Source organism: Dipodomys spectabilis, unplaced genomic scaffold (assembly GCF_019054845.1).
Source record: "Dipodomys spectabilis isolate Male_0828 unplaced genomic scaffold, ASM1905484v1 ptg000302l, whole genome shotgun sequence".
In the NCBI taxonomy this organism is placed as follows: Eukaryota; Metazoa; Chordata; class Mammalia; order Rodentia; family Heteromyidae; genus Dipodomys; species Dipodomys spectabilis.
The window spans coordinates 1,062,534-1,086,655 of NW_024870979.1; the positions used below are offsets into that span (position 1 = coordinate 1,062,534).

Genomic DNA, 24,122 nt, shown 5'->3' on the forward strand with positions numbered 1-24,122 from the left:
GAGCCACAGCCACCGGCGGGAGGGCTTCAACAGAAGTGTGTTTGCATGCACAGGCGATGTGTTAAGGTAGGCCAGAATTGTGGCCCCTGATATAGAACAATCCTGGGACACGCTAACGAAGGACTTCACTAGCAACAGAAAGGGCGCCTGACGCAAGTCAGCAGCATCTTGGATCCAAACGTAACGTGGAAGGCTTGGGATTCTCGGTAAAGCAGTGGCAGACCTGAGGTGCGGAGCGAGACAGAAAGGCGCCAGGCAGGGGAGAGGGGTGGAGAGGAGCCTTGCCGAGGTGCTGGGTGCTTCAGGTCACATGATCAGGCCGGCGGGCAGCTTCAAGAGCTCGTGCAGATTGTGCGGAAACAACCAAACTCAAGTAAAAGGAGCAAAACAGCACAGCTGCTCCTCAGTTGCCAAGTTCCTAGAGAAGGCCTGAAATTCTCCATCCCTGCTGGCTGCTAGCCACGTTCTCTGGGTGGGAAGGGGTCTGCTACAGCCCTGGGTGGCGGTGGGGTGGATGGGGAGCTGGGCGGGAGGACCACCTCTCTCGGCACCCATGAAATAAAGCGCTCCGCATTGGCTCTTGCTTTTCTTGAAATAAATATACTCATTCATGGTTTGAATGAGTGATTAATTCGCCAATTCATGCTAGCACTTGAGGGCTAACTTTCCATCCTTCCCTGCCGTTCCACAGGTGACTTGGGTAAAAGCCTTCTTTCCATCAGTGAAACCATATGGACAGGAATAAAATGGCATGGTAGCATGGCTTTCTTGGGGAGAGAAGGCGTCAGGCCTTGCAGAGATCTGCTTGTGGCTGGGATGGAAGCAATGATGTTGCTTAACTCTCACACCTCGGGTCATGGCTGGATCTTCATGACAATGACCAAACCTCTGGCCTGCAGCCCCCTGCAGCTTCTCATTCCTTTAGGGATAAGCAGCCAGTGCTGGGCGTCAGTGGCTGGGCTCCCTGCAGGGAGGAAGCGAGCTGGCTACAGGGGCAGGCATGGAGATACCATGTGGGAACATGGCGTGGGTCTGCCGGCTTGCGCTTGCAAGGACAGTCAGCCCGAGGCTCCGAGTCTATTTTTCTTCAATCGCTTTGGGGTTGCTTGATATCACATGCCCAGGATAAAGTGTTCAATTACAGAGGGAAAAGTAATGCAGGGCTCTCTTCTTTTCCTTGAAACTTCAAATTCACGTGTTTGGATGAAAACAAATGGCGGCATGGCCATTGTGGGGTGCTGTCACTGGGCAGCAGCAAGGCTCGCATGGGGAGCAGGGAGGGAGACCAGCGGGTGCCGGGGCACTGCCCTGAGTAACGGCTGCAGCCCCCAGCGCCAAGCAGTGCAGCCGTGTTCAACCTTCCCCACTGCTCTTCAAAGATGTGACAAGGAGAAGCCAGTGTAGCAGCCAGTGTAGCTCCCTCCCAACACGAGGAGAAACCGAATATGTACACCAGGCAAAACAGGAGAGGAAGCTGGAGTGAGAAGTGCGATCTTCTTCCCATGTTTCTCTAATAGATTAGTAATTTGTTGGCACTAGCTCTGACAGAAAGCAGATGGAAGCAGCATTAGGCACAATGAAGGCAGATGTGGGGCCGGCCCACCTCAGCTGGACTGGTCCTGTGGCCAAGTCTGAGAGCCCACCAATTTCAAATGGGTTCATTTTGGCATGCCAGCTTTGGAAAATTGGTCACAAATGAATTCAGATTCCAACCTTTGAGGAGTTATAATCAAGCACCAGATAGAGGAAGCAGGGCCGGGCTATGCAAGTCACTACCATTATTCTAGCACGATCACAAATAATTTTACATTTGATTATATAACACGTAAATTTGGTAGTTGTGATCAATACTCCGGGGTTCACTCAGTTTTAGGACTGTGATGATTCAAGTTCCTCATTCTAGTTGGCACACTTTATACGAGACTGTCTACTCTGGGTGGAAAACATACCCCTAAATAGTTGCACACTATGATAAATGTGCTTATGAGTCAAGGCTAAACGTGGATTTACCTTTCTTTCCCTTCAACGCTGGGGATCAGACTCAGGGTTTCCCCATGTGCTAGGCTAGGGCTCCACCCCTGAGTTCCAACCTCAGCCCACAGATACAAGGCAGGGTCTCACTAGGTAGCCCAGTCTGACTGCCAAAGTTGGGCTTCTCCTACCTCTACCTTGTTGTGAGTGCTATCATTACAGGAGTGCGCTACTATACCTGGCCACATTTAGCCTCTTGTTTAGCTCACCATGTTCAGTATTTTTTATTGCAGTCCATAAGGGATGAAGTCATACTACTGAGATACATGTTACAAACAATAACAAGCAGACACAAGCCTGTAGCCTGTGGCACAATTAAGATAGAGAATACTCTATCACCGCCTTTGGTAGGAGTATCGGTCCACATCCACCCCACCCAAAGCTGCACACACAGTCAGCCTTTGGTGTCTGGCTTCTTTCAGTTAGCATCAGTTAGTGTTTATGAATTCCACACACTGTGAGCTCATCCAGCTGCATCAGCACCTTCCCTCGTATTGACCTAGAGCATCCACTCTGTGAACACTTGGTAGTTTGGCACATTTGCAGCAGTTGTTCAGGTATGTGTGTGCTTCATTTCTCTTGGAGAGACTTAGAACTGAGATTGCCGGTCAGCGCGTGCATGCTTGATGAACTGCCACATGGTGGCTGGGAGATTCTACACATTCACACCAAACAGTGTGAACTCTTGATACCACAGCCAGTACCTAACGATTCCAACTGGCAAAGAAGTTTTAAAAAAGTAATCCTAATGGGTATGTGGCAGAAACCACTTTGGCTCTAATTTCCATTCCCTTCATGACACAATTAGTACTTTTCATATGTTTATTTGCTGGTTACTTTTCTATGCACAATCACTATAGCCAGGGATCAAATAGTTAAGAAGACAACAAATACAGGTTCAAAAGTAAAAGCTAACTCATCCCTAGTTATATCAAATCTATTTGTGGGGAAAAAAGAGATCTTAGAACTGTAAAAATAAGCATATTACATAATTTTTGATACGTATGTTATTTTGCCTTATGGTATCACTTTATGTTTCATTTTTGGAAGGTTTTTTCCTTCTGTGTATGTTTCAGCAACTGACTTCTATAAAAATATAATCACAAAGCAATACAAGGTCAATGCACAAAATACAGAAGCACAGACACACAAAGGCAAAAATCAGCTTTGCCCTCCCCCTGCCCCACCCCCTGCCCCAAGAGCAGACTCGTGCATTTTAAATTACTCTTAGGCACTGGATTATGTTCCAGTCAGACATGGAGGTGGGGCAGGAAAACAGGCAGTGCCCCTGGATGCTGTGTTCTAGCAGTATCCACTCAACAGTCACTAGTAAGAGCCTCTTATATGCCAGGCTCTGTGCTAAGTGCTAGGCATACAGCAGTAAACAATGAAGAGCTTACATTCTGACGTCAAGGACAGGCAAATACAGAAATACAGACACTGTTACATGGTGATGAGAATTGTGAAGCCAAGACAGTCTACAGACTGGTGGGCAGGAAAGGGAGCTGTTATGTTGCTGCCTCCCCCAGGAGAACAGAAATGACATGAAGGCAAGACTGGATGTATCCTGTGGAGGGCACAACCAGATGCCAGTATCTACCACTGTGTGTACAGCCTTCACAAGCTACTTGTCACTAGAGTACAATCCTTTAATATATAAAAGATGGTCGTTCTAATGAGGCTGCTGTGGGGACAAATATTTCTATAACCATGATTATTATTGGACAACTAAAAATGCATGGGTAGAATCTGTCATGGAAGGACAAAACTATACTAACAAGTTTTTAATAAGTGAAAATTATCTTCATGTTGTTATATTAGGAACTTTATTTTCATGATAAACAGACACTAAAATTTATTCTTCAAACAGAGGAAAGTATAAAAAAAAGGAGTAAACAATGATATTACAAAAACTGTGTAGACTTTGGTGCTGGTGGCTCACGCCTGTAATCCTAGCTACTCAGGAGGCTGAGATCTGAGGATTATGGTTTGAAGCCAGCCCTGGCAGGAAAGTCTGTGAGACTCTAATCTCCAATTAATCGCCAAAAGAGCCAGAAGTGGAGGTATGGCTCAAGTGCTAGTCTTGAGCAAAACAAAAGCTCAAGAACAGCGCCCAGACCCTGGTTCAATCCCCAAGATCGGCATTTTCCCATGCCCAGCCCTCCTCCCCAAAAAGAACAAACAAACAAACAATGTAGGAAGTATGACCCTCAGGTGAAAGTCAATTTGTCATAAAAGAATACAGCCGCAGGGTGCCAGTGGCTCATGTTTATAATCCTAGCTACTTGGGAGGCTGATATCTGAGGATCACAGTTCAAAGCCAGCCTGGGTAAGCAAAGTCTGAGAGACTCCAATAAACCAATAGAAAAACAAGAAGTGATGCTGTGGCTCAAGTGGTAGAGCACTAGCCTTGAGCTGAAGAGCAGAGGGACAGCGCCCAGGCCCAGAGTTCAAGTCCCATGACCGACAAAAAACAAAAAAATGAAACAAAACAAAAACAGCCTTTGTGGCAAATACTAAGTCGAGAGTTGGAGACTCACACTAGTGCACACAGTAGGGACTCCTGCATCCACACGGGGCTCCGCTCAGGGACAGGCTTCATCTACCACTTCTGACTGCTGTCTGAGCTAATTCCTGAAAGGCTGCCTGGGACTCTTCTTGGAGATCTGTGCAATCTGACTTAAGAGACAATTTCCTTGTGAACATACGATGGACTACACAGCGCAGGGAAAGGTCTCTTGCTGGATTATCAAGCACGGCTGCATGTCCATAAGCTGACCATGTCCAGGGCTGACCAAGCGGAGCTGACTGAGGCCGGCTGTAGCATACTCCCATTGCCCCAACACACTCAGCCAGGCAGGGGATGGAAGGCACTGCTCCGCGTCCTGACTTTAATGCCGAGTATCATTAGCTCCACATTAGTCAGAACTAAAGTTGCTTTGTATTTTTTAAATTTTAAGTTGATCTGTGCTATAATTTAAAATTTCCCCCTAATTCAAGGCTTTTGATAAAATGATGATAATCAGTCTAAGAAAAGCACAGTCTTAAACCTTCTAATTTGAAGGTTAAATTTGAGCATCAAAAAAAAAAACCAAAACCCTGCTTGTATTAACTTACTTTTGGCTATAAAATGATCTATTTGACTTTTTCTAATATTGAGACAGATTTAGAATATTCTTTTAATAAAAGAACAAACTATAGAATTAGTCCTTTTGCTTCACATTGTCAGACATAAAATAACAGTAATGTATCAGCAAACTGTAATTCTATCAAGTGCATTACACCTGTTTTAAGAAGAAAATAAGCAACATGAAGCGGAGCAGCCTGCACAGAAAGCCAGAAGGAGCCTCGGGGGTCTCCCGCGTCCTCATCAGCTAGGTAGTGCGCTTCTCTGGTGAGTGCAGGTGGCGTTTAGCTCGAATCAGTCGTAGGCCTGAGATTTGGACTTAAGAGAGTGGAGCGGGAAATCCTGGGTCACGGTGACACAGGCATCCACAGACACTTTCAAGTAGCTGACAAGTTTTGACATTCATACCTGTTCCTCTGGAACTCAGAGTTGCAAGATTATTACTCTCTCTCTCAGTCACTATTTTGGAATTGCATTCACTTCAACTGACTATCATTTGAAGTTTGCCTTTGCTGAATTTATAAGAAATGAAGGGAAAAGGAAGAAGATTTCAAATGGCATCTAATTCAGAGCAAAAATCAAAACCTAAAACACATCTTTACCAAAGTAATTGAAAAATATAAAGCTCTCCAGACTTAACTACTTGCAAGTCCTATTTTCCCAAGACATACACTACAAAAATGAAGGAAGAAACCTAGGACCGCGCCAGGGTACAACCTACCTGCACAGCTGTATTCCAGTGTCCTGTTCAGACTCCCAGATGCCATTATACAAGCAAGTGATAATTGCTGGGAGTCTAGACTTGGAATTATTGCTAATTGCCTAAAGTGCTTAGTTGTAGCTTAACTTTTTTAAAAAAAATTTATGACAAAAAAGGTATTTGTAGATAATCAGTGTGATAGATGCTTTTCTAGAATATACAGTAATAAAACAAAATCTTTGTCCCCTGAAAATAAAAAGGCTATGAAAGTTGAAGTGATTTTATGTTTTTTTCCCCAAATTTACTATGCATAATTAATGTTAATTACATAATTTCTTTCTATTTAGGAATGCCAAATACCCACAACCCTGGCAAATGCTTTGTTAGGAAAGTCATTACATGTGCTTGCTTGAAGGTAGGAAAGTGCTTTCATAAATACCTTGTAATTAAATATTTTCACACATTTAGGTGTTTCATCTTATTTGTTTATTTAATAATTCAGATGCTGCAGTTAATGTACATTCCTCATGTTTCTCCCTTACTTTAATTGGAGGGCATTTTTTCCTAACTCCTTTTGGTGTATTTCCATGCTGGCATTCCTTACTCCTTGGAGGTGAGTAGGCAGGTTTGTTCGTATTTTCTTAGAGCAAGGGAGTTCTGGGAATGTGCGGCCAGTGAGCCTGGGTGGCGTCTGCGGTACTGTCTCCCAGTGGAACGCTGGTCTTGCTGTGGAATTGTGGGTGAGTGGCTTGACTTCTCAAGGATTTGGTCTCAGCTGGAAATTTCCTCAAAGGCTTCCCAGACAGTAAGAGAAGGGGCTGGTGGGCACGGGCTGAATCAGCCACTGTGTCTCTTTCAGGAGGTGATCAACAGCTCAACCTGGGTCTCTCCCTCAATCGTACCCATACCTGCCCTCAGCACAAATGAAGGTGAACCCTCAGAATAGGGCCAGCATGTACAACAAAATGCCTTTTAACAAATGCTGCTTCTTTTAACTTGTAATGATTTTGGAGATGTTGCTCCTGACAATCAAACAGTTTGCAAGAGTTTGTAGGACATATTTCCCTGAGGTCTCTTGAATGAGTAATCCCAGGAGAGCCATGGAGTTAGGAACACACTAGGGAAACTAATGACTTGTCTTTCCAGAGATGTTAAATCTTGTAAGAAGAAGATGCAAACCGAACATTTTACTATCTGTATATTTAGTGACGCAAAGCAGGACAAAAACAAACTTCATCTTGGGTCTCTGTTTAAAAGGATTAATAAGATTTGTGTAGGGAGGAGCATTCCTGATGACCAGTCCACCAAGTGAAGCCCGTGCCAGTGCTGTTTGCCCAGGCAGAGCCAGGACTGGCTTAAGCCCAGGACAGCGATCACCCATGCGGGCCCTGGGGGAAGCACACTTCAGAGCCAACACTGGTGCGGGGAACCACGTGAGAGACGAGAAAGGACAGGGGCACACAGAGGAAGGCGCCCGTGAGGGAAGTGCTGTGTGTGGAAAGCGCTGTCCTCGTTCGAAACAGTCTCTGCTCGCAGCTCACACCGGCATTCACGCCCCACACGCCCACACACCACCGCACTATTATGGGAGGATTTGGCGGTGGTAATATAAAAGCCCTGGAACTGAAACAAAATTTAGGCTCATGGAACACTGGAATTGGAAGCAATTTCCCAGGCTACATAACCCATTTTCTCATTTCCAGGGGACAGTAATTCACAGAGAGTAAGCAGCGTCCCAAGGACACACGGCAGTTTGCAGGCAAGTTCTCCCAGGGTCAGAGCTCTGATATGAAGAATCTTCAAATTCAACTGAGTCCAGAAAACGGAATGGCTGATTTAACAAGGACATTCATTCCATAGACAGATCTTTCCTGCTCTCAACAACTACAGTGTAAGCGAAAGGCTTAGAGAAGATGCACCAGAGAGTCCGAGGCTCACTCTTCGTATATTACGAGCACAAGAAAGGCTCCAAGATGGAATTACTTAGAAGCACAGAGGTCCACTGAGAAGATAATGGCTTTAAACATTAAGGCCTAAACCTTCAGCAGCTTCGATTGTGAGAACAGGGTGCCAACCTTGTCCCCATTTACTTTCTAAAGAGAAGTCCTTATTTCTTGTGCCTACACCACGCGATACACTGTTTTTCTGCTGTCTTTGACCAGCTGCTTCCTTCCATAGCATTGAAGGAACTAGTTCTGCAGAACGTGCAGGGCAGGGTGCAGGCATGAGAGGCAGGATTCACAGGGGACTGACTTTGGGCCTGGCCTCTGTCAGTCACAAACTGCTACGCGGCAACACTCGGGGCTGGCAGGGAAAGGTAGATAGCACTGTCAGCTGGGACAAGAATTAACAACATGGAAAACTGTTTTTGACACAGTTTGAGGGAACCACATGGAACACGGGAGATTCTGTCCACACTGACAAAGGCCCATAGGACTAACAGAGAGCTTTTTTTTGGGTATTCTAACAGCTTTCCTAACAGAAATTTACCTGAAAGTACGTATACTAGTAAGACCAGGAAATAGTGCTCCACTGCTTAAAATCCTCTAGAGAAACATCTTCATAACAAGAAAATATGCTTTCTTAATTCTAAAGCACTATCAACAGAAAGATTATAGATTTCCTCAGAGAGGACAAGGAAGAGGGCGTGGAGGTGCTGGGCCTCTGGACACTTGCTGGGGGATCACAGGTGTCTCCTTGGTGATAGGCAGGGTACACAGGCCTCACCACTGGCCCAGCTTGGACACAAGGTTTCTCCTGGGCAGGCCTTGCTAGGTCCATGGGTGGGAGCACTAGCAACACTCTCCTGGTGAGCACTCATTTTCACATAGAATGTTCCCGTATCCTCAGAAGTGAGAAAACTCTGGGATGCATGCCAGATGATCTGTTTCTCTGAATTATGCATTAATGTCTAATTTAAATCAGCACAATCTGAAGAAGGAATTAATGTCCTATTGCTAAAAGTGATGTCAAATGTGTAAGCACATAAATATATGTGTAAATATGTTACGTGGGTACTCATGTGTATATGTGTATTATGTATGTGTGGGTGCGTGAGTTTGAAGACTGTGCATTAGATCAACCCCACATCACTTTCCAGACAGGCAGAGTGTGAACAGCGCACAGGGCTTGAGTCCATTTGTGTCTGACGCCGCCCCACCCCCCACCCCCACTTCTTGTTTGAGACACAAATCCGTTCCAGGCTTTGTTCTGAGAGCTGGACAGTCATGATGAGAGAAGTGGGAACTTGTGAACCTCAACAGCACCCCCAGGGCTAGCCTCCACGAGCAGGAATCTATCTCAGGGGGGGCAGGTCCCAATCGAACAAAACTGGAATCCCACAAGATAAACTGCAAACTGTAAGTAACAAACACTCGAATCTTAAAATGCAATGGTGATATTAAAATATCAAAAGTAATATGTAAAATACCAGCATTATTAAAATTTCTACCACCCACCATAACTGATTTTGGAAATGTTTTTCTTTACCTTGGGGTCCATACTGGCTCATCTGTGGACCGTAAGTGCCACTTGAGTTACTCTGCTGAAAGCTACTCATTCCAGGATGCATCTGCCCCCCAGGAGAAGGGTGAGGGGACATGGAGGGTCCTGTCTGTTGGGGTCCATACTGTGACATCTGAGGGTTTCTTTGTGTGCCTGTCATAAAACCTAAATAGGAAATAGAGAGAAACACGTCAATTAGGTGTTCTGTACCTGGAGGCTCCATTTGCGTTCTGGTCATTCAGTTTAGAGCCTCCTGCTCCTCCACGCTGCCAAGCACTCCGACATCAGAGCCCATCAGAAAATTCCGTGTGCCACGAATGTGTCAGCACTGTCAGCTGACTACTTTTGAAACACACCTTGACTACCTCTCTACCAACCCAGTCCCTGCTTTGGTCTTTTGCCAGTACTAATTGTCTAACCAATCTCTGAGCTGCCCCTTTGCTCTTTTGAGTTCATTTTTTCCAGAGCTGCCAGAATTGTCTTCTAGGAATAAAAAAGAGGACACATTAGAGCAAATCATTCCCCTGCAAGAAGTCCTTCACAGCTTCCCACTGCACCTAGGGCTGAGATGAACATCTGCCCTGGCCCATGGCATCCTGCCTGCTCCGGCTGCTGCCTCTCGCTTCCCCCGCTTCACTCAGCTTTGTCTCGGTCTGCTAGAAGATAACATCAAGCTCTCCTTCCACAAGGTTTAGTCTCTCCTGGTCCCTTCTCCCTGCAGTGCTTTTTATATTGCTGGCTGCTGCTCGCACTCGGGTCAGCATCCCCTGATTGCCAATCTGAAGTTAGCCCGTGATATCTCTCACTTATCTGTGCCTTTTCCTAACTCGGAAGCATTTTACCATGATTTTTTGACTGGCTTACCATCTTGCTTTCCACTAAAAAGCTCTACGAAGGCCAAGGTCGTGCCTGGGCTTAATGCTGCATTCCAGGTGTTTTGCAGAGTATATGTACATGGTAAGTAGATGCCTGGATGTGAAATTTGCCACACACTCAGGAGAATGCCAGACACAGTACAGTAATGGGTGGATAGATACTAAAAATGCATAAAGAAAAAACTTCTCTAAATTACGCAGAAACACAGTCAGGCAGGCCTCCCTCCCGCCATCAGCAGCGTGTCCAGTGCAGGAGGCCTGTGTGTAGCGTGTCCAGTGCAGGAGGCCTGTGTGCGACGTGTCCAGTGCAGGAGGCCTGTGTGTGGCGTGTCCAGTGCAGGAGGCCTGCGTGTGGCGTGTCCAGTGCAGGAGGCCTGTGTGTGGTGTGTCCAGTGCAGGAGGCCCGTGTGTGGCGTGTCCAGTGCAGGAGGCCTGTGTGTGATGTGTCAGTGCAGGAGGCCCATGTGTGGCGTGTCCAGTGCAGGAGGCCTGCGTGTGGTGTGTCCAGTGCAGGAGGCCTGTGTGTGGCGTGTCCAGTGCAGGAGGCCTGTGTGTGGTGTGTCCAGTGCAGTCTGCATGTGGCGTGTCCAGTGTGGGAGGCCTGTGTGTCGTGTGTCCAGTGCAGGAGGCCTGCGTGTGACGTGTCCAGTGCAGGAGGTCTGTGTGTGACGTGTCCAGTGCAGGAGGTCTGTGTGTGACGTGTCCAGTGCAGGAGGTCTGTGTGTGGCGTGTCCAGTGCAGGAGGTCTGCATGTGACGTGTCCAGTGTGGGAGGCCTGTGTGTGGTGTGTCCAGTGCAGGAGGCCTGCGTGTGGCGTGTCCAGTGCAGTCTGCATGTGGCGTGTCCAATGTGGGAGGCCTGTGTGTCGTGTGTCCAGTGCAGGAGGCCTGCGTGTGACGTGTCCAGTGCAGGAGGCCTGTGTGTGACGTGTCCAGTGCAGGAGGTCTGCGTGTGACTTGTCCAGTGCAGGAGGTCTGCATGTGGCGTGTCCAGTGCAGTCTGCATGTGGCGTGTCCAGTGTGGGAGGCCTGTGTGTCGTGTGTCCAGTGCAGGAGGCCTGCGTGTGACGTGTCCAGTGCAGGAGGTCTGCGTGTGACGTGTCCAGTGCAGGAGGCCTGTGTGTCGTGTGTCCAGTGCAGGAGGCCTGCGTGTGGCGTGTCCAGTGCAGGAGGCCTGCGTGTGACGTGTCCAGTGCAGGAGGCCTGCGTGTGGTGTGTCCAGTGCAGGAGGCCTGCGTGTGACGTGTCCAGTGCAGGAGGTCTGCGTGTGACGTGTCCAGTGCAGGAGGCCTGTGTGTCGTGTGTCCAGTGCAGGAGGCCTGCGTGTGGCGTGTCCAGTGCAGGAGGCCTGCATGTGACGTGTCCAGTGCAGGAGGCCTGCGTGTGGCGTGTCCAGTGCAGGAGGTCTGCGTGTGGTGTGTCCAGTGCAGGAGGTCTGCGTGTGACGTGTCCAGTGCAGGAGGCCTGTGTGTCGTGTGTCCAGTGCAGGAGGCCTGCGTGTGGCGTGTCCAGTGCAGGAGGCCTGCGTGTGACGTGTCCAGTGCAGGAGGCCCGCGTGTGACGTGTCCAGTGCAGGAGGCCTGCGTGTGACGTGTCCAGTGCAGGAGGCCTGCGTGTGGTGTCCATTGCTGGTGCTGCTCTGGACCCTTCACTTCCTATACCACCTATGCGAGAGCCAGCAATTCCCAGCTGGGAAGGGCACCATAAACTTCTGGCTATGTACTCAGTCCTTAACAAGATATAATCCTTTTGACAGATGCCCTTGAATCTTAAGAAAATGGATTTTAAAAAGAGGAAGAATCTCAAAGCTAATTCCAGAATGGACCATTGTACCAAGTCTCCATAACTGAAGGGAACATTTTTCCTGTGGACTTGCCCACTCAAGGTTGAGACTCACGTGGGCCATACCACCACTTATGGCTTTTTGGTGGTTAACTGGATTTAAGAGTCTCATGGACTTTTATGCCTAAGCAGGTTTTGAACCTTGACCCCCAGAAATGTTGGCTGCCTGATAGCTAGGATTACAGGAGTGAGCCAGTTAGCCAGGAAAACGTATTAAAGGATGTGGAACCCATTTCTTTACATAAGAAACTGAAGTTTGAAAGCTTCAGTGCCCAACATAGAGTCTTTTGGGGTTATGGGGTAGGGAAAATGGCCCGCTAGGAATCAAACCCAAGCCTTCACATCCCAGCTATATCCCAGCTCACAGCAGCTTCTTAAAAATCTTCTGGAACAGATATCCTTATTCTGAATCCTCTAACACCACAAAAGCAGAGAGTGATATAATTTCCTGGGCTTGTGTCTCTCCTATCACCAACTGACCACATCAGACTAGGAGTGCAAGGCTTGGGTCACTCTGCCACTATCAGAATCTAGCAGGGGAGACAGACGTGTAAATAAATATACCGCCATGCATCCAGCATCCAGCTAGCTGTGGGACCTTAAGCAAATCACAAGTTCTCAGAGCCTCAGTTGCCTGATCTTACAATGAGGATCTACTGAGCCAGCAGGCGGAAGCATCCGCCGCCCCAGAGGAAGGGATGACAGTGAGGCTGCCAAGAGCGCGTCTTACTCTCGAGGGCCCATGCCTTCAGATGCAGCCTCCGACTAGAATGAACAAGGTGCCTGGTACGTCTATTCCACTTTGAAACTTGAGTGTGCGAGACCCGCGTTACCAGTGCTAGTGCCCCTGTGCACGTTTCAAAAGGGCACATGGCATCGCGGGAAGTGGCCCTGCCACCACCAGTGGCTGCTGCAGTCCTTCACTGGGGGCCAAACAAAGCTGAACAGAATTAGCTGAGTGCGGTGAGGCATGAGTGCAGTTCCAGCACTTGGGAAGTGGAGGACGGAGGATTATGAATTCAAGGACATTTAGGCCACAGAATAAGACTAAAAAAATCCAACAAAACTAGACGGCCAGTAAGGTCTTGAGAGTGACGCATAATATATAATTACAATATAATTACAATTAGATGCAAGCAGCCAGCAGAGGGGGGGGGGGGGAGGGTGTCTGTATGTTCTTACACAGATAGTTTATAATTTGTGGTAGTGCTTCATTCTGCACAGCTATTGCAAGTCAATACAAACACTGCTCAGTGGCTCTCTGGGTTCCTTTCATTGAACTGTTTGCTTCTATCATTTGTTCCCATTGGCCACAGTCTCTTGGGCACATGGCTACCATCACTCAAAAGTGCAAGGGCTCACATTCTACATTATCATCCTGTGGAAAGTTGGGTTGGAATAATACTGCAGTCGGCTGTCAAAGCAGCACGGGCAACTGTAATACACAGGGTAAAGAAGGGAGAAGGGATGCCACGGGAATACGGCTGAAGTGAGAAGGCCTGCGGCGCAGACGCTGGTCAGTGGTACAGCAGCACTTCCTGGAAGGAACAGGCCCTGCCAGAAGACCAACAAATAACAACAAAAACCCCCAAACAAAGCTAAACAAAATTAGCTGAGTGCGGTGAGGCATGAGTGTAGTTCCAGCACTTGGGAAATGGAGGACGGAGGATTGTGAATTCAAGGACATTTAGGCCACAGAATAAGACTAAAAAAATCCAACAAAACTAGATGGCCAGTAAGGTCTTGAGAGTGACGCATAATATATAATTACAATTAGATGCAAGCAGCCAGCAGACTGAAAAAGACATCTAATTTTTTTTTTTTTTAAGTCTGGTCGTGGGGCCTGAACTCTGGGCCTGGGCGCTGTCCCTCAGCTCTTCAGCTCAAGGCGAGTGCTCTACCACTTGAGCCACAGCGCCACTTCCGGCTTTTTTCTTTTTTGCTTATGTGGTGCTGAGGAATCGAAACCAGGGCCTCATGCATGCAAGGCAAGCACTCTACCACTGAGCCACCTTCCCAGCCCCAGACATCTAATTTTTAAATGTTATGGAATGTTTACCACTTCTACACAGTTGGATGAAAATAAAGGGTAGGAATTAGCTGATAAAGTCAGGTGTGCGTGGTGGCCCCACATCTAGAATTCTAGTTATTTAGGAGGCAGCGATCAGGGGAATCAGGTTCAAGGCCAGTCTGGGCAAACTATTCTCGAGATCCCCATCTCAAGTGATTCACACTAGGCATGGTGGCACAGCCATGCGATCCTAACTACTTGGATAAACTGCAGTCCAGGCTGCTCCAGGAGAAACGCAAGACTATTTACAAAATAACAAAAAAGGCTGACAGTATGGTGTAAGTGGTAAAACTCCTTCCTGCCTAGCAAGTCCAAGGCAGAGTTCAAACAACAGTACTTAAAAAAGCTAGTTGCAAAAGGGTTTCTACCTTTCATCCTACATAGAAACTACACATTTATTATTTGTTTCCTCATCTGAAAGTAAACAGCCCTCTCTGTCTCACAGCACGGCTGCAGCGAGGGAACATATTCCTAATGCGGCTCAAAAGACCCTCGCCCACTGAAAGACTCTGGGAGAAGAGGAGGGACAGGCAGCTGGGGCCGCAGAGCCGCGAGCAAGTCCTGGCCTCCTAAGTCACTGGTGCGGAGTCAGACAAGGCCTCTGCTCGCTGGCTTCCTCCTCCCTACCCCCGAATACAGGAGCTGCCACTCAACAGTGGCAGGGGCATGTCTAGCTCTAGTCTTCTGTCTCTGGTCTAAACATTTTTTTTTCTGCCTCCTACAAAAATCTAAACTGGGTCTGCAATTTTCATGTAGTTTTATTTGGAGGGTTTTTCTTTAATTGTTGTTTAAATTTTATTTTACATGAAACAAATGCTTAAACATTTCCAAAAATGTGAAAAAAATCAATTTCAACTAAAATTCTCTACCTATTTATGGTGGAGTGTTGATTCGACTGCGTTCCGCTCTTAGCTCCTCTCAACGGCAGATCATGGCAGTTTGAGAACAGAACTGGCAGCAGACACTGCAGCTGCAGTTAGAAAGGTGCGAGGTTTCCTAGCTACAGCACTTTCAGTTCAGAAAATCACACTTTTTAGTAAGGGAAACTGAGAAAGTACAAAATGAGTTTTCTGTACAATATGATAGTACAATGAGTAACTAAATGCATTACAGAATTCTATGTCCCCGGTAAATATCTAACATGAGAAAATGTAAACTTTGAGCAAAGTATTGAAGTAGACAATTACTTTTTACAGCATGTAAAACAATGAGTCTTAGACATTCCCTATGAAAACAGAATTTATGTGCTTTCCCGTAAGTGTACAAGCAGACAGCCTTTTGCATTGTGTATCACAGGTAGCTATAGACACGGCAGCCAGATGGATTGCAATGAAGGAGGCACATTTCAGGCAGAAACTGTTGCACGCTTTAGGAAAATGATTTGAGGGAACTTTGTCTTCTGCGGGGTATGGCAGGCCTATGCTGACCTGTTGGGAGCCAGAAAATGTGGCTCAGAGCACCGGTAACACCCTCATGTAGGGGGCCAGGGCTCTTTTGTATGAATGTGCTTCTTTCTGAGTCAAATAAGACGTGTACGCAAAAGTGCTTTTCTGCACTGCAAAACACCGTGAAAATGTTATACAAAAGGCATTACTATTGCATTTATAGCGATTCTATGAGCCTTTCATTCATTGTAAGTTCCAATATAAGCTATCAAACTGGTAACTCAATACACAATGTTATACAATCTTCTGCCAGCATGCCCAAATTACCCCAGCATTCACAGAACTGTAGCAAGAATAGGTGAACATTTTTCAAAAAGCAAAAGATGTAATCCTTGAGCTTGAAGACCTTAAACTTTAGTTGAACAAGCCGGGCACCAGTGGCTTGTAATCCTAGCTTCTCAGGAGGCTGAGATCTGAGGATCGAGGTTTGAAGCCAGCTGGGGGCAGGAAAGTCCATGCAACTCTTATCTCCAATTAACTACCAGAAAGCAGAAAGCGAAGCTGTGTCTCAAGTGGTAGAGCACCAGCCTTAAGTGGAAAAGCCCTAGTACCAGCACACAAAAAAATTTAGTTGAACAGATAATAAAATCTAACGGAAAAATAAGAAACTGACAAAACAATGTATAATCTCGTAAAAGATTAAAAAGAAAAAAAGCCCAACGAACAATATCATTGATCATTTTTAAAGTGCCAGGCCCTTTAGGAGTTTTGTTTTTAGTGGGACATGGATACCCAACAAATAACTGAAAATAGGTAAGGAGTACGGTGAAAAAATACGCAGGTGCTATGCAGAGTACCCAAACCAGAATGGCAAGAGAGCAAAGTGTTTCCTTGAAGTTTTTTATTTTTATTTTTTTCCATGATTGAGGATTAAACCCAGGGCCTTACACTCGCTAGGTAAGTAAGTACTCTACCGCCGAAGCCACATCCTCAGACCTTGCTGTTTTGTGTGTGATGGGAGCCTGTTAACTTTGCCTGGGCTTGACCGTGACATCACAGTCCACACCTGGCTCTACTGCCTGAGGAGTGCTCAGTTTTTCAATGGTTTGTTCAGCACTTTATCCCTTTCTCCAAATCCTCGCCCAGCCCAGCCTGAGTGTCAGCAAGACACACCTGGCATCACAGGAAGAGCAGCGCGGACTCTTCCCAGGTCTCCACTTTAACCTGCGAGCATCCCAGAGCATGCCCGTGCCACACAGCCTCCTCTTCTCAGAGCCAGGGGATCTCCTGCTGGTGTTGAAGGCCAGCACCTTCCTCTGGGCCCTGCTCCTTCCTCCCCCTCCCTCAGGGACCTGTCCATCCTCAGAGACCTGTCCATAGTGTCTGTGCAGAACTACTCACTGACTCTGGCTGGATTCACGGGATGAGAGCAAATTCCTGACTGAGCCGTCAGGCCTCCCCAGCCCGGCCCGCCTCTCGCTGGCACCCTTCCCCTGCCTCCCCTTCTCAGTGCTCTGACTCTCCTTGAGCCACCAGGGTGCTTCAGACCTGGAAGTTCCAGCAAGATGCCATTCCTTGGTCTGATAACACTTGACAGTTCATGAGTGTATATTGTGTCCTTTAGCGCTGCTCATTATTAGCTCACTTAAGATTCAAAACAACCTGATGATACTCACACTTACACAAAAACGATTCATAGGAACATTGAACATCACGATAGAATGCACATGTGAGCTACAATTCACCATACCTTACGTTCACACAAGTTTTGCTCCTATTACATGCCAGGTAGTCTAGGGCTACCTATCAATGGGGAACAGAATCTATGAACAGAATCAGAATCTGAGAAAGAAAATGTTCCTCGCACCCTTTCTTAAACAAGCCCCACCTCTACTTCCATGACACTGCCCGCCCCTGGGGCCCCACCTGTGACGTGAGGACGAGCACTGCAAACGCGGCCCAGCAGCTCCTGTGTGGGCCCTGCCGGCCATGGACACTGCTATGGCCACTGTTCCTGTGACTGGGGCACCTGAGGCCTCACTGCTTCCCACCCCCTCCGCCCCCCGTCCAGGCAAGGTGCTGGGTGCAGGGTTAGAACCAAATGTGAAGAGGGATGCAGTATCTCTGTTCACAGCAACTGTTTTTGGGTGGTGGGGCTTGAACTCTGGGCCTGGGCACGGATCCCTCAGCTCTTCAGCTCAAGGCTAGCACTCTTCCACTTGAGCCACAGTGCCACTTCTGGTTTTCTGGTGGTTGACTGAAGATAAAGAGTTTCATGGCTTTTCTTGCCCGGGTTGGCTTTGAACCGCAATCCTCAGATCCTCCAAAGTAGCTAGGATGACAGGCCTGAGCCACCGGCGCCCGGCTTATTCACAGCTCCTTTGACTTGTACTCTACAAATGCAGCCCGTTGAGTAAAGCGGATTGCTGGCTCCTTGTTTCCTACTGCATTCAAGAATTATTTCGAGAGAAGGAAGACAGACCTCGAGGACTGTGGCGAGCAGGAGACGCTGAGGGCTGACAGCCAGGAAAGGGCAAGAAGGCGCTGCCTTTTCCATCTCACATACCCAAGGCGGGGGTGCGTTGGTCCGGCCCCGGGGTGCTGCTGTCCTGCTGTTGTGAGGACTGTGGGTGCCTGTGGGCTCATTGCTGCTGAGTCACGAGTGCAGGTCCTTAGTGCCTGTTCCCCGTTCTAGTGAGTCTACCTGACACGATCACATGAGGGGATGGAGCAGGCACTCGGCTCGGTGCCTGCCATAGCGAAGACACAATAACCCATCACCACAACTATCCAGACTGGTCCAAAAGTAACCTTCCACCAACGTCCCCCTTCCCGAAGGCAAAGTGCTGCGGCTCTGGGACTGCGGTTGCTTCCCGGAGTGTGAGGCCATCGCGGCAAGCAGCTCCTGGTCTGGAAATATGCGGCAGTGAGGCCTGACAGCTGCACACCTCCTCCACCGCTGCTGCTCAGAGTGCAGGCGCATCTCCACCCCACACCGCTCCTTTCCAAACAGCTAGTAATTAGCGGCCGGCTGTCGTTTGGCTTAAAGAAGTTAGGCTTCTCAGTTTCAGGCCCCTCTACCAACAGCTCCGGTACTGAGCCCCAGTACTAATTGGTGCTGGGTGGCCCAAGATTGAGTGTATGCTTCCTTCCTCTGAGTTTGCTGATGAATGAAAGAGCCCGTGAAGTGCCTGAATAGACTCTCTAGCTAAGGAGCAAAGGATCCTTTTGACTTTTGTTTAGCACAGGCTCTCAAGCACCTGCGACAATGAGTTTTAGACACTTGAAATCCTGCTGGAATAAAGTTGAGTACAAAGCCCAAATTATGCTTCATTCCACATGAAAGAAGCAGCGAGGAAGGAGACCCCAGGCTCCCGCAGGAGCCCCCAGACTGGTTAGGCTATAGCAAAGCCTAACTCCTTGATCAAGCCTGCTCCTCAGGCCACGGAGCCTCAATACCATCAGGACACCAGAAAAGACCCAGGGTTCCATAAGCCACCGGAAGGCAAAGCACGCTTTCTTTTTGGCACAAGGACAATTTATTTTCATGTTGGCATCTGCTGAAAATTCACAGAATGACTGCCTTGTGTCTGCAAGCCAGTTCAGTAAACGATGTCTCCCCACATGCGTGAAATCACAGCCACACGTGGCCCACCTCCGCGCGGCTCCGGCTACCAAGACAGACACGGCCATTTCTCTTCCCAAATAGGCGTCAGTTCCCATTCGGAGAGAAAAATAGATTAAAAAATTCCTGTTACATTTTAATATATTCCGTGTTTATTTGCCTGCCCGCTTCTCTTCACAACATGAACTGCTCTGAGGAAGACAGAAACTAATGACCCATTCAAGGCTTTAACCCGGCCCCCGCCTTCCACCAGCTGTGTTATTAGGTTAACCCAGGCTCGGCCCCTCTCCTTTCCCAGCACCTCAGTGCTCTGCATATGAGGCTCACACACTAGCCGTGCTGGCCCCACCCTCTCAGCCCCGGAGGAGCCTCAGAGCCTCAAACCTTATGTCATCTATCATTGGCTAAATTAGAGCCAGGGGAGGGATCAGACTGATTACCATGACGGTAGTGGGGCTAAAATATTTGGCCTTTCCATACACAAATCTTAACAATCTTAACTGCTAGAGTTGCTACCTGATATTTATCATCTGTGCAGTGAGTGCGGATCACACGGATCCTCAGGTTTTATAAGAGTAAGCAGAGGCTTATTTAAGTCAAAGGTCACAAAATTAGTTCTTGTAGTTTATTGTACCCCAATCCCCACCTTCTGATTCCACAGTCCCTGCAGATTAGTGAGCAAGAGCATTAAAATAGGAGGCACTGGACTGTGAAACTGAAGAGGGGACCCCCCTGGCCCTCAGAGCTGCTGCCTTAACCCCAAGTAGTTCTGGGGGCTGCTGCACACCTGAGGCACAGCCGACAGGGGGCTGCACGCCTGCGCCCACCTATAAACACACGCCACCTCAACCACAAGCTGGGGACCATCAGGACCCCAGGAACTCATAGGAAGAGTTGGGTGGGAGAGGACGAGTAGAATAGTGTCTAAGGTGCTTGCCAAGTTAGAGACGAGTTTTTATCAGAGCCCTAAAGAGCTTCAGAGGGGCAGGAGGCCATGTTTGGCATAAGGAACGTGAGGCCAGATGGGGAGGCCAGGGCGGGGCATGAAGCAAACCTGAAACCACTCTCAGCAAGCAAGGACACTGGGTACTTGGGAGGTGAATGTCACGGTCCGGCCACCTTCTGCAAAGACTGCTCTGATGCCACTCAGAATGTGCGCTAGAAGAGCACGAGGTGGGTAGCGGGCGCCAGAGGCTGCCAAAGGCACCGTGGCGGCCTGGGTAATAGTGTGAACTCACTCTGGGATGCGTTGAGACCAATGTAGGGAAGAACTGGAAAACCAACTAGTTTAGGGAAGACAGAAATGGGTTGGGATGGGCAGAAGTAGGGAGTTAAAGATGGCCAAGAGTTTTCTGTCTTGGGAAAAAAGGCAATAGATGGTCTTTTCCCAAGACAGGGAACATAAATGGCAGGAGGAAAGTATGGTGGCATAATCAATGTGTGCAACATGCAATGATGAATTTACCTTGAATACTTTCACTGAAAATGAGCTGATTTCAATTGACTGGTAACTATCAAAGGCATGCTTTTAACTAATAACTAAAAAAAAACCTGAAAATAAATCAGGTGGCTGGTGGCTCACACCTATAATATTTCCACTCAGAAAACACTAGTAGCTACGTAGGAGACAAGAGATTTGAAGACTGAGGTTCAAAGCTAGCCCAGGCAGAAGGGCCTAAAAACTCCTGCAAGTTAACCAGCAAAAGGCTAGGCTGGAGGCATGGCTCAAGTGGAAGGGTCCCAACTGTGAGCAAGTAAATTAAACTGAGAAGCTCAAGCCCTGGTTCCAGCCAAAGCAAAAGAAAAATCCTTAATCCTACTGCTGAAGCAACCATTAAAAATTACAAAACTGCCTCTTTTTAGGAATAGTTTACAAGTGACGCCAGGCCTGATGATTGTTCAATGAACACTGAATTGAGTTGCTGTAAGTGGTACTGGTTTTGCCAGCTTTCTGAAGGACATATTTCTGGACAGCAGACTTAAAGGGAACTGCTTCCTTCACCACTGGCAGGCCTTGGCGGGCCCCGCAGTGCAGCCCTGAGGCAGAGTTCTGGAACTGCTTTCTAGAGTGACGTTCAAACATCTTTGTTTGTTGAAAAATCCTATTTGGAGTTGTTTTCATCTTTCATATATCATAAAAAAGAAATCCTTAATTAAGGGCAGAGGCTTGGTTCAGCGCCTCCAAGGGTGAGAGCAGACTATCATGAATGGCTCAACATGCGGAGCCGTTATACATACACAGCGCAAAGCTGGAAAACCATGCATCTTCTCCTTAGAACTAGAAGGACAGAGTAAGAGAACACCTGGTGAGTATACCCTTCCAAGCATCTCAGCATCTTCAGATTTACTGTCAAACTCAAAACTGAAAATCTAATAAAAAGAGAAACAAAAAGAGTTTCTATAGTTTGCAAAGGCAGAATACTCAATTCCATATCTAACTCCCTACTAGAGACCATGGTGCTTCCTTTTCATTCCAGTATGCTAATGTGTTCTTGATCATTAAGAAGTTAGGCCAATTAATGCATTCAAACTTAACTTTCAACATGCCAAATTTAAGTTCTGAAATCAGTGGCAGCATTAAGAGCTTCAGATTTGTACTTATTTCCATAAAAAGACAGTGTTATAAAGAGCAAGGCCAGGTGGAAAGACGGCCTTTGGGTGATTCTTCCAGTGACAGACTCCAGGGCAGAGATGCCCAGTGCAGAAAGACCCCCTTCCCCACTCCCCCATGTCCAGCTGGGGAGAAGCCTCTGAAGAATGGACAGCAGAAAAGGCAGATGCAAGATGAGAATGCTCATGGTGATTTATAAGGGCCAAAGTCTATGCTAGGCAAACAGCCTATACCAGTAAAATGGTGAGCTTTATTAACTTATGAACAAGATATAGTTTGCTCTTTGCTCACTCCTTGCTTTGGAATGATCTGAAATCCCTCCCCGGTCTGCAGTCTCCATGCATGTAGGACCATCATAAGGCAGGCTCTGTCAGAGATGCAGCGAGGTAACGAAGGGATAAACAAGACCCTGGAAGGACTTGGCTGAGTCCGTAGAAGAACACCAAATTCATCCTGAACTCTTCTTTGTCCCCCTGGCACTCAAAGCCAAAAGAAAGATCTGACCTAAGCAAACAGGATGTGATCAGAAATGTGATGAGCAATTTTATTCAAACCTTGAGGAGAAGCTAGAGTACACTGTTGGGGGGATTATATATAGCATGGCAGTTAACAGTGGGAGCTAATATCAGAAGGAAAAATAAGAGTAAGAGGACATTCTATTCAGGTTAAAATATCTAAGTCCGAGGCCTGTTGTATAGAAATTCTTATTCACCTTTTGTGGTAGTCCTCAGAAAGAACATCTGAATGCCGGGTCACATTTCACCTGCTACATACTTACACTGGGAAACAGCCCTATTTATATTTACATAAATGAAACTACTGATAACTATCAGTGCAACGTTCAGATTCTAAATATAAGGTTTTTGGTGATTCAGTTGACCAAAAATTGTAAAGAACATGATGTCTGGCAAAACTACATATTTAAAACTTAAAAAAAATTATTTAATTTTTTAATTATTTGAAATTATTTAAAACTTATAAAAATGCAAAATCTGTTATCCATTTTCTTCCGATCCTAAACCAAAGAGGGTAAAACATGCCTACTTATCTCAAATAATTTTGGCAGCAGCGATACAGTACCACTGGTACCAGTGACATAGCCAGGGCCAGTTCTCTATCAGGTGCGTTCAGCCTGCGTGCTGTAACCAAGAGCTCCTCTTTCTAAACAGCAGAGAGAAAATAGGTCGTCATGTAGGTCAGCTGGAGGGACAAGATGAAGCTGGGGTTGCTGCTCACTAACTCAGGAGAGTTTCACGCAGGATAGATGCCTTCTGTGCAGAGGTGACAGTGTGGCAGAACAGCACCACAGCACCTGCCTCTGCCGGGCCCAGCGGCCTGCAGCGCCGTCACCTCTGCTTGTAGTGCGTCTGAAAGGGGAAGTTCTTGGAGTTTCTGTTCTAGCGGATCTCAAAGTCTAATTAAATCCTCATTACTACCTTCTAATTATTCAAACACTGTGGGATTTTGCTCAAGAAGTCCCTGCTGGCACACTAGATGGAAAAGGGTTAAACAACCTGTGTTGATTTTGTGAATCCAGATCTAGTTCAGACCTTCAGAAAGCCACCAGCAGAAACATGAATATTTAACTAGACACCACTGTGAAAATTAAAAGAGCATTCAATTAAAAGGTTTTCGAAAAATTAATTCTGACCTCTCTACATCTGTCCAAATAAATAAGCCTTCTTTCAACATTTCACCTAATTGCTAATCCAATAAACCAGAAGGGCATTTGCTAGTTTCATTAAGCTTAACATGTTACAGGGGTTGAAAATGTGATCACTTTAATATTATAATTATTATACTTATTTACCTACTCGGAACATCATTCCATATTGCCTCCCAGCCTTATTGGAAAAAAAAACCCCAAGCAACAAATTAATAAGCCATGTTATACTGTTCTTTGTGAATGTTCAGGCATTTATGTGAGAGATGAGGAAATAAGGATGAGAGCTGGCACTGGTAGCTCACACCTGTAGTCTTAGCCACTTGGAAGGCTGAGATTAGGAGGGTCACAACTCTGAGGAGAAAATTCTTTTTTTGGGGGTGGGGGTCTGGTCATAGGACCTGAACTCTGGGCCTGGGCGCTGTCCCTCAGCTCTTCAGCTCAAGGCTAGCGCTCTACCACTTGGGCCACAGTGCCACTTCTAGCTTTTTTCTTTTTGCTTATGTGGTGCTGAGGAATTGAACCTAGGGCCTCATGCATGCAAGGCAAGCGCTCTACCATTGAGCCACCTTCCCAGGCCGAGGAGAAAGTTCTTAAGACCTTCTCAACCAAGTGGACATGGTGATGTGCACGTGTCCTTCTAAACTTCACAGAAGGATCAGATGCAGGGAACCACAGGCCCAAACCAG

At 47.1% G+C, this 24,122-nt stretch overlaps 1 protein-coding gene across 5 annotated transcripts in view; it reads right to left on the reverse strand.

Annotated features, from left to right (window-relative positions):
* Positions 1-24,122, reverse strand: part of Arid1b (AT-rich interaction domain 1B) — a 328,395-nt gene that overhangs the window by 52,384 nt on the left and 251,889 nt on the right. For 4 of the 5 annotated variants that reach the window (XM_042702058.1, XM_042702060.1, XM_042702057.1 and 1 more), the window contains exon 7: positions 9,348-9,527. The exons of the other annotated variant lie outside the window; for it this stretch is intronic. In XM_042702058.1, the coding sequence (XP_042557992.1) occupies positions 9,348-9,527 (180 nt within the window). The remainder of the gene's footprint in view (positions 1-9,347; positions 9,528-24,122) is intronic. 5 annotated transcript variants of the gene reach the window in all.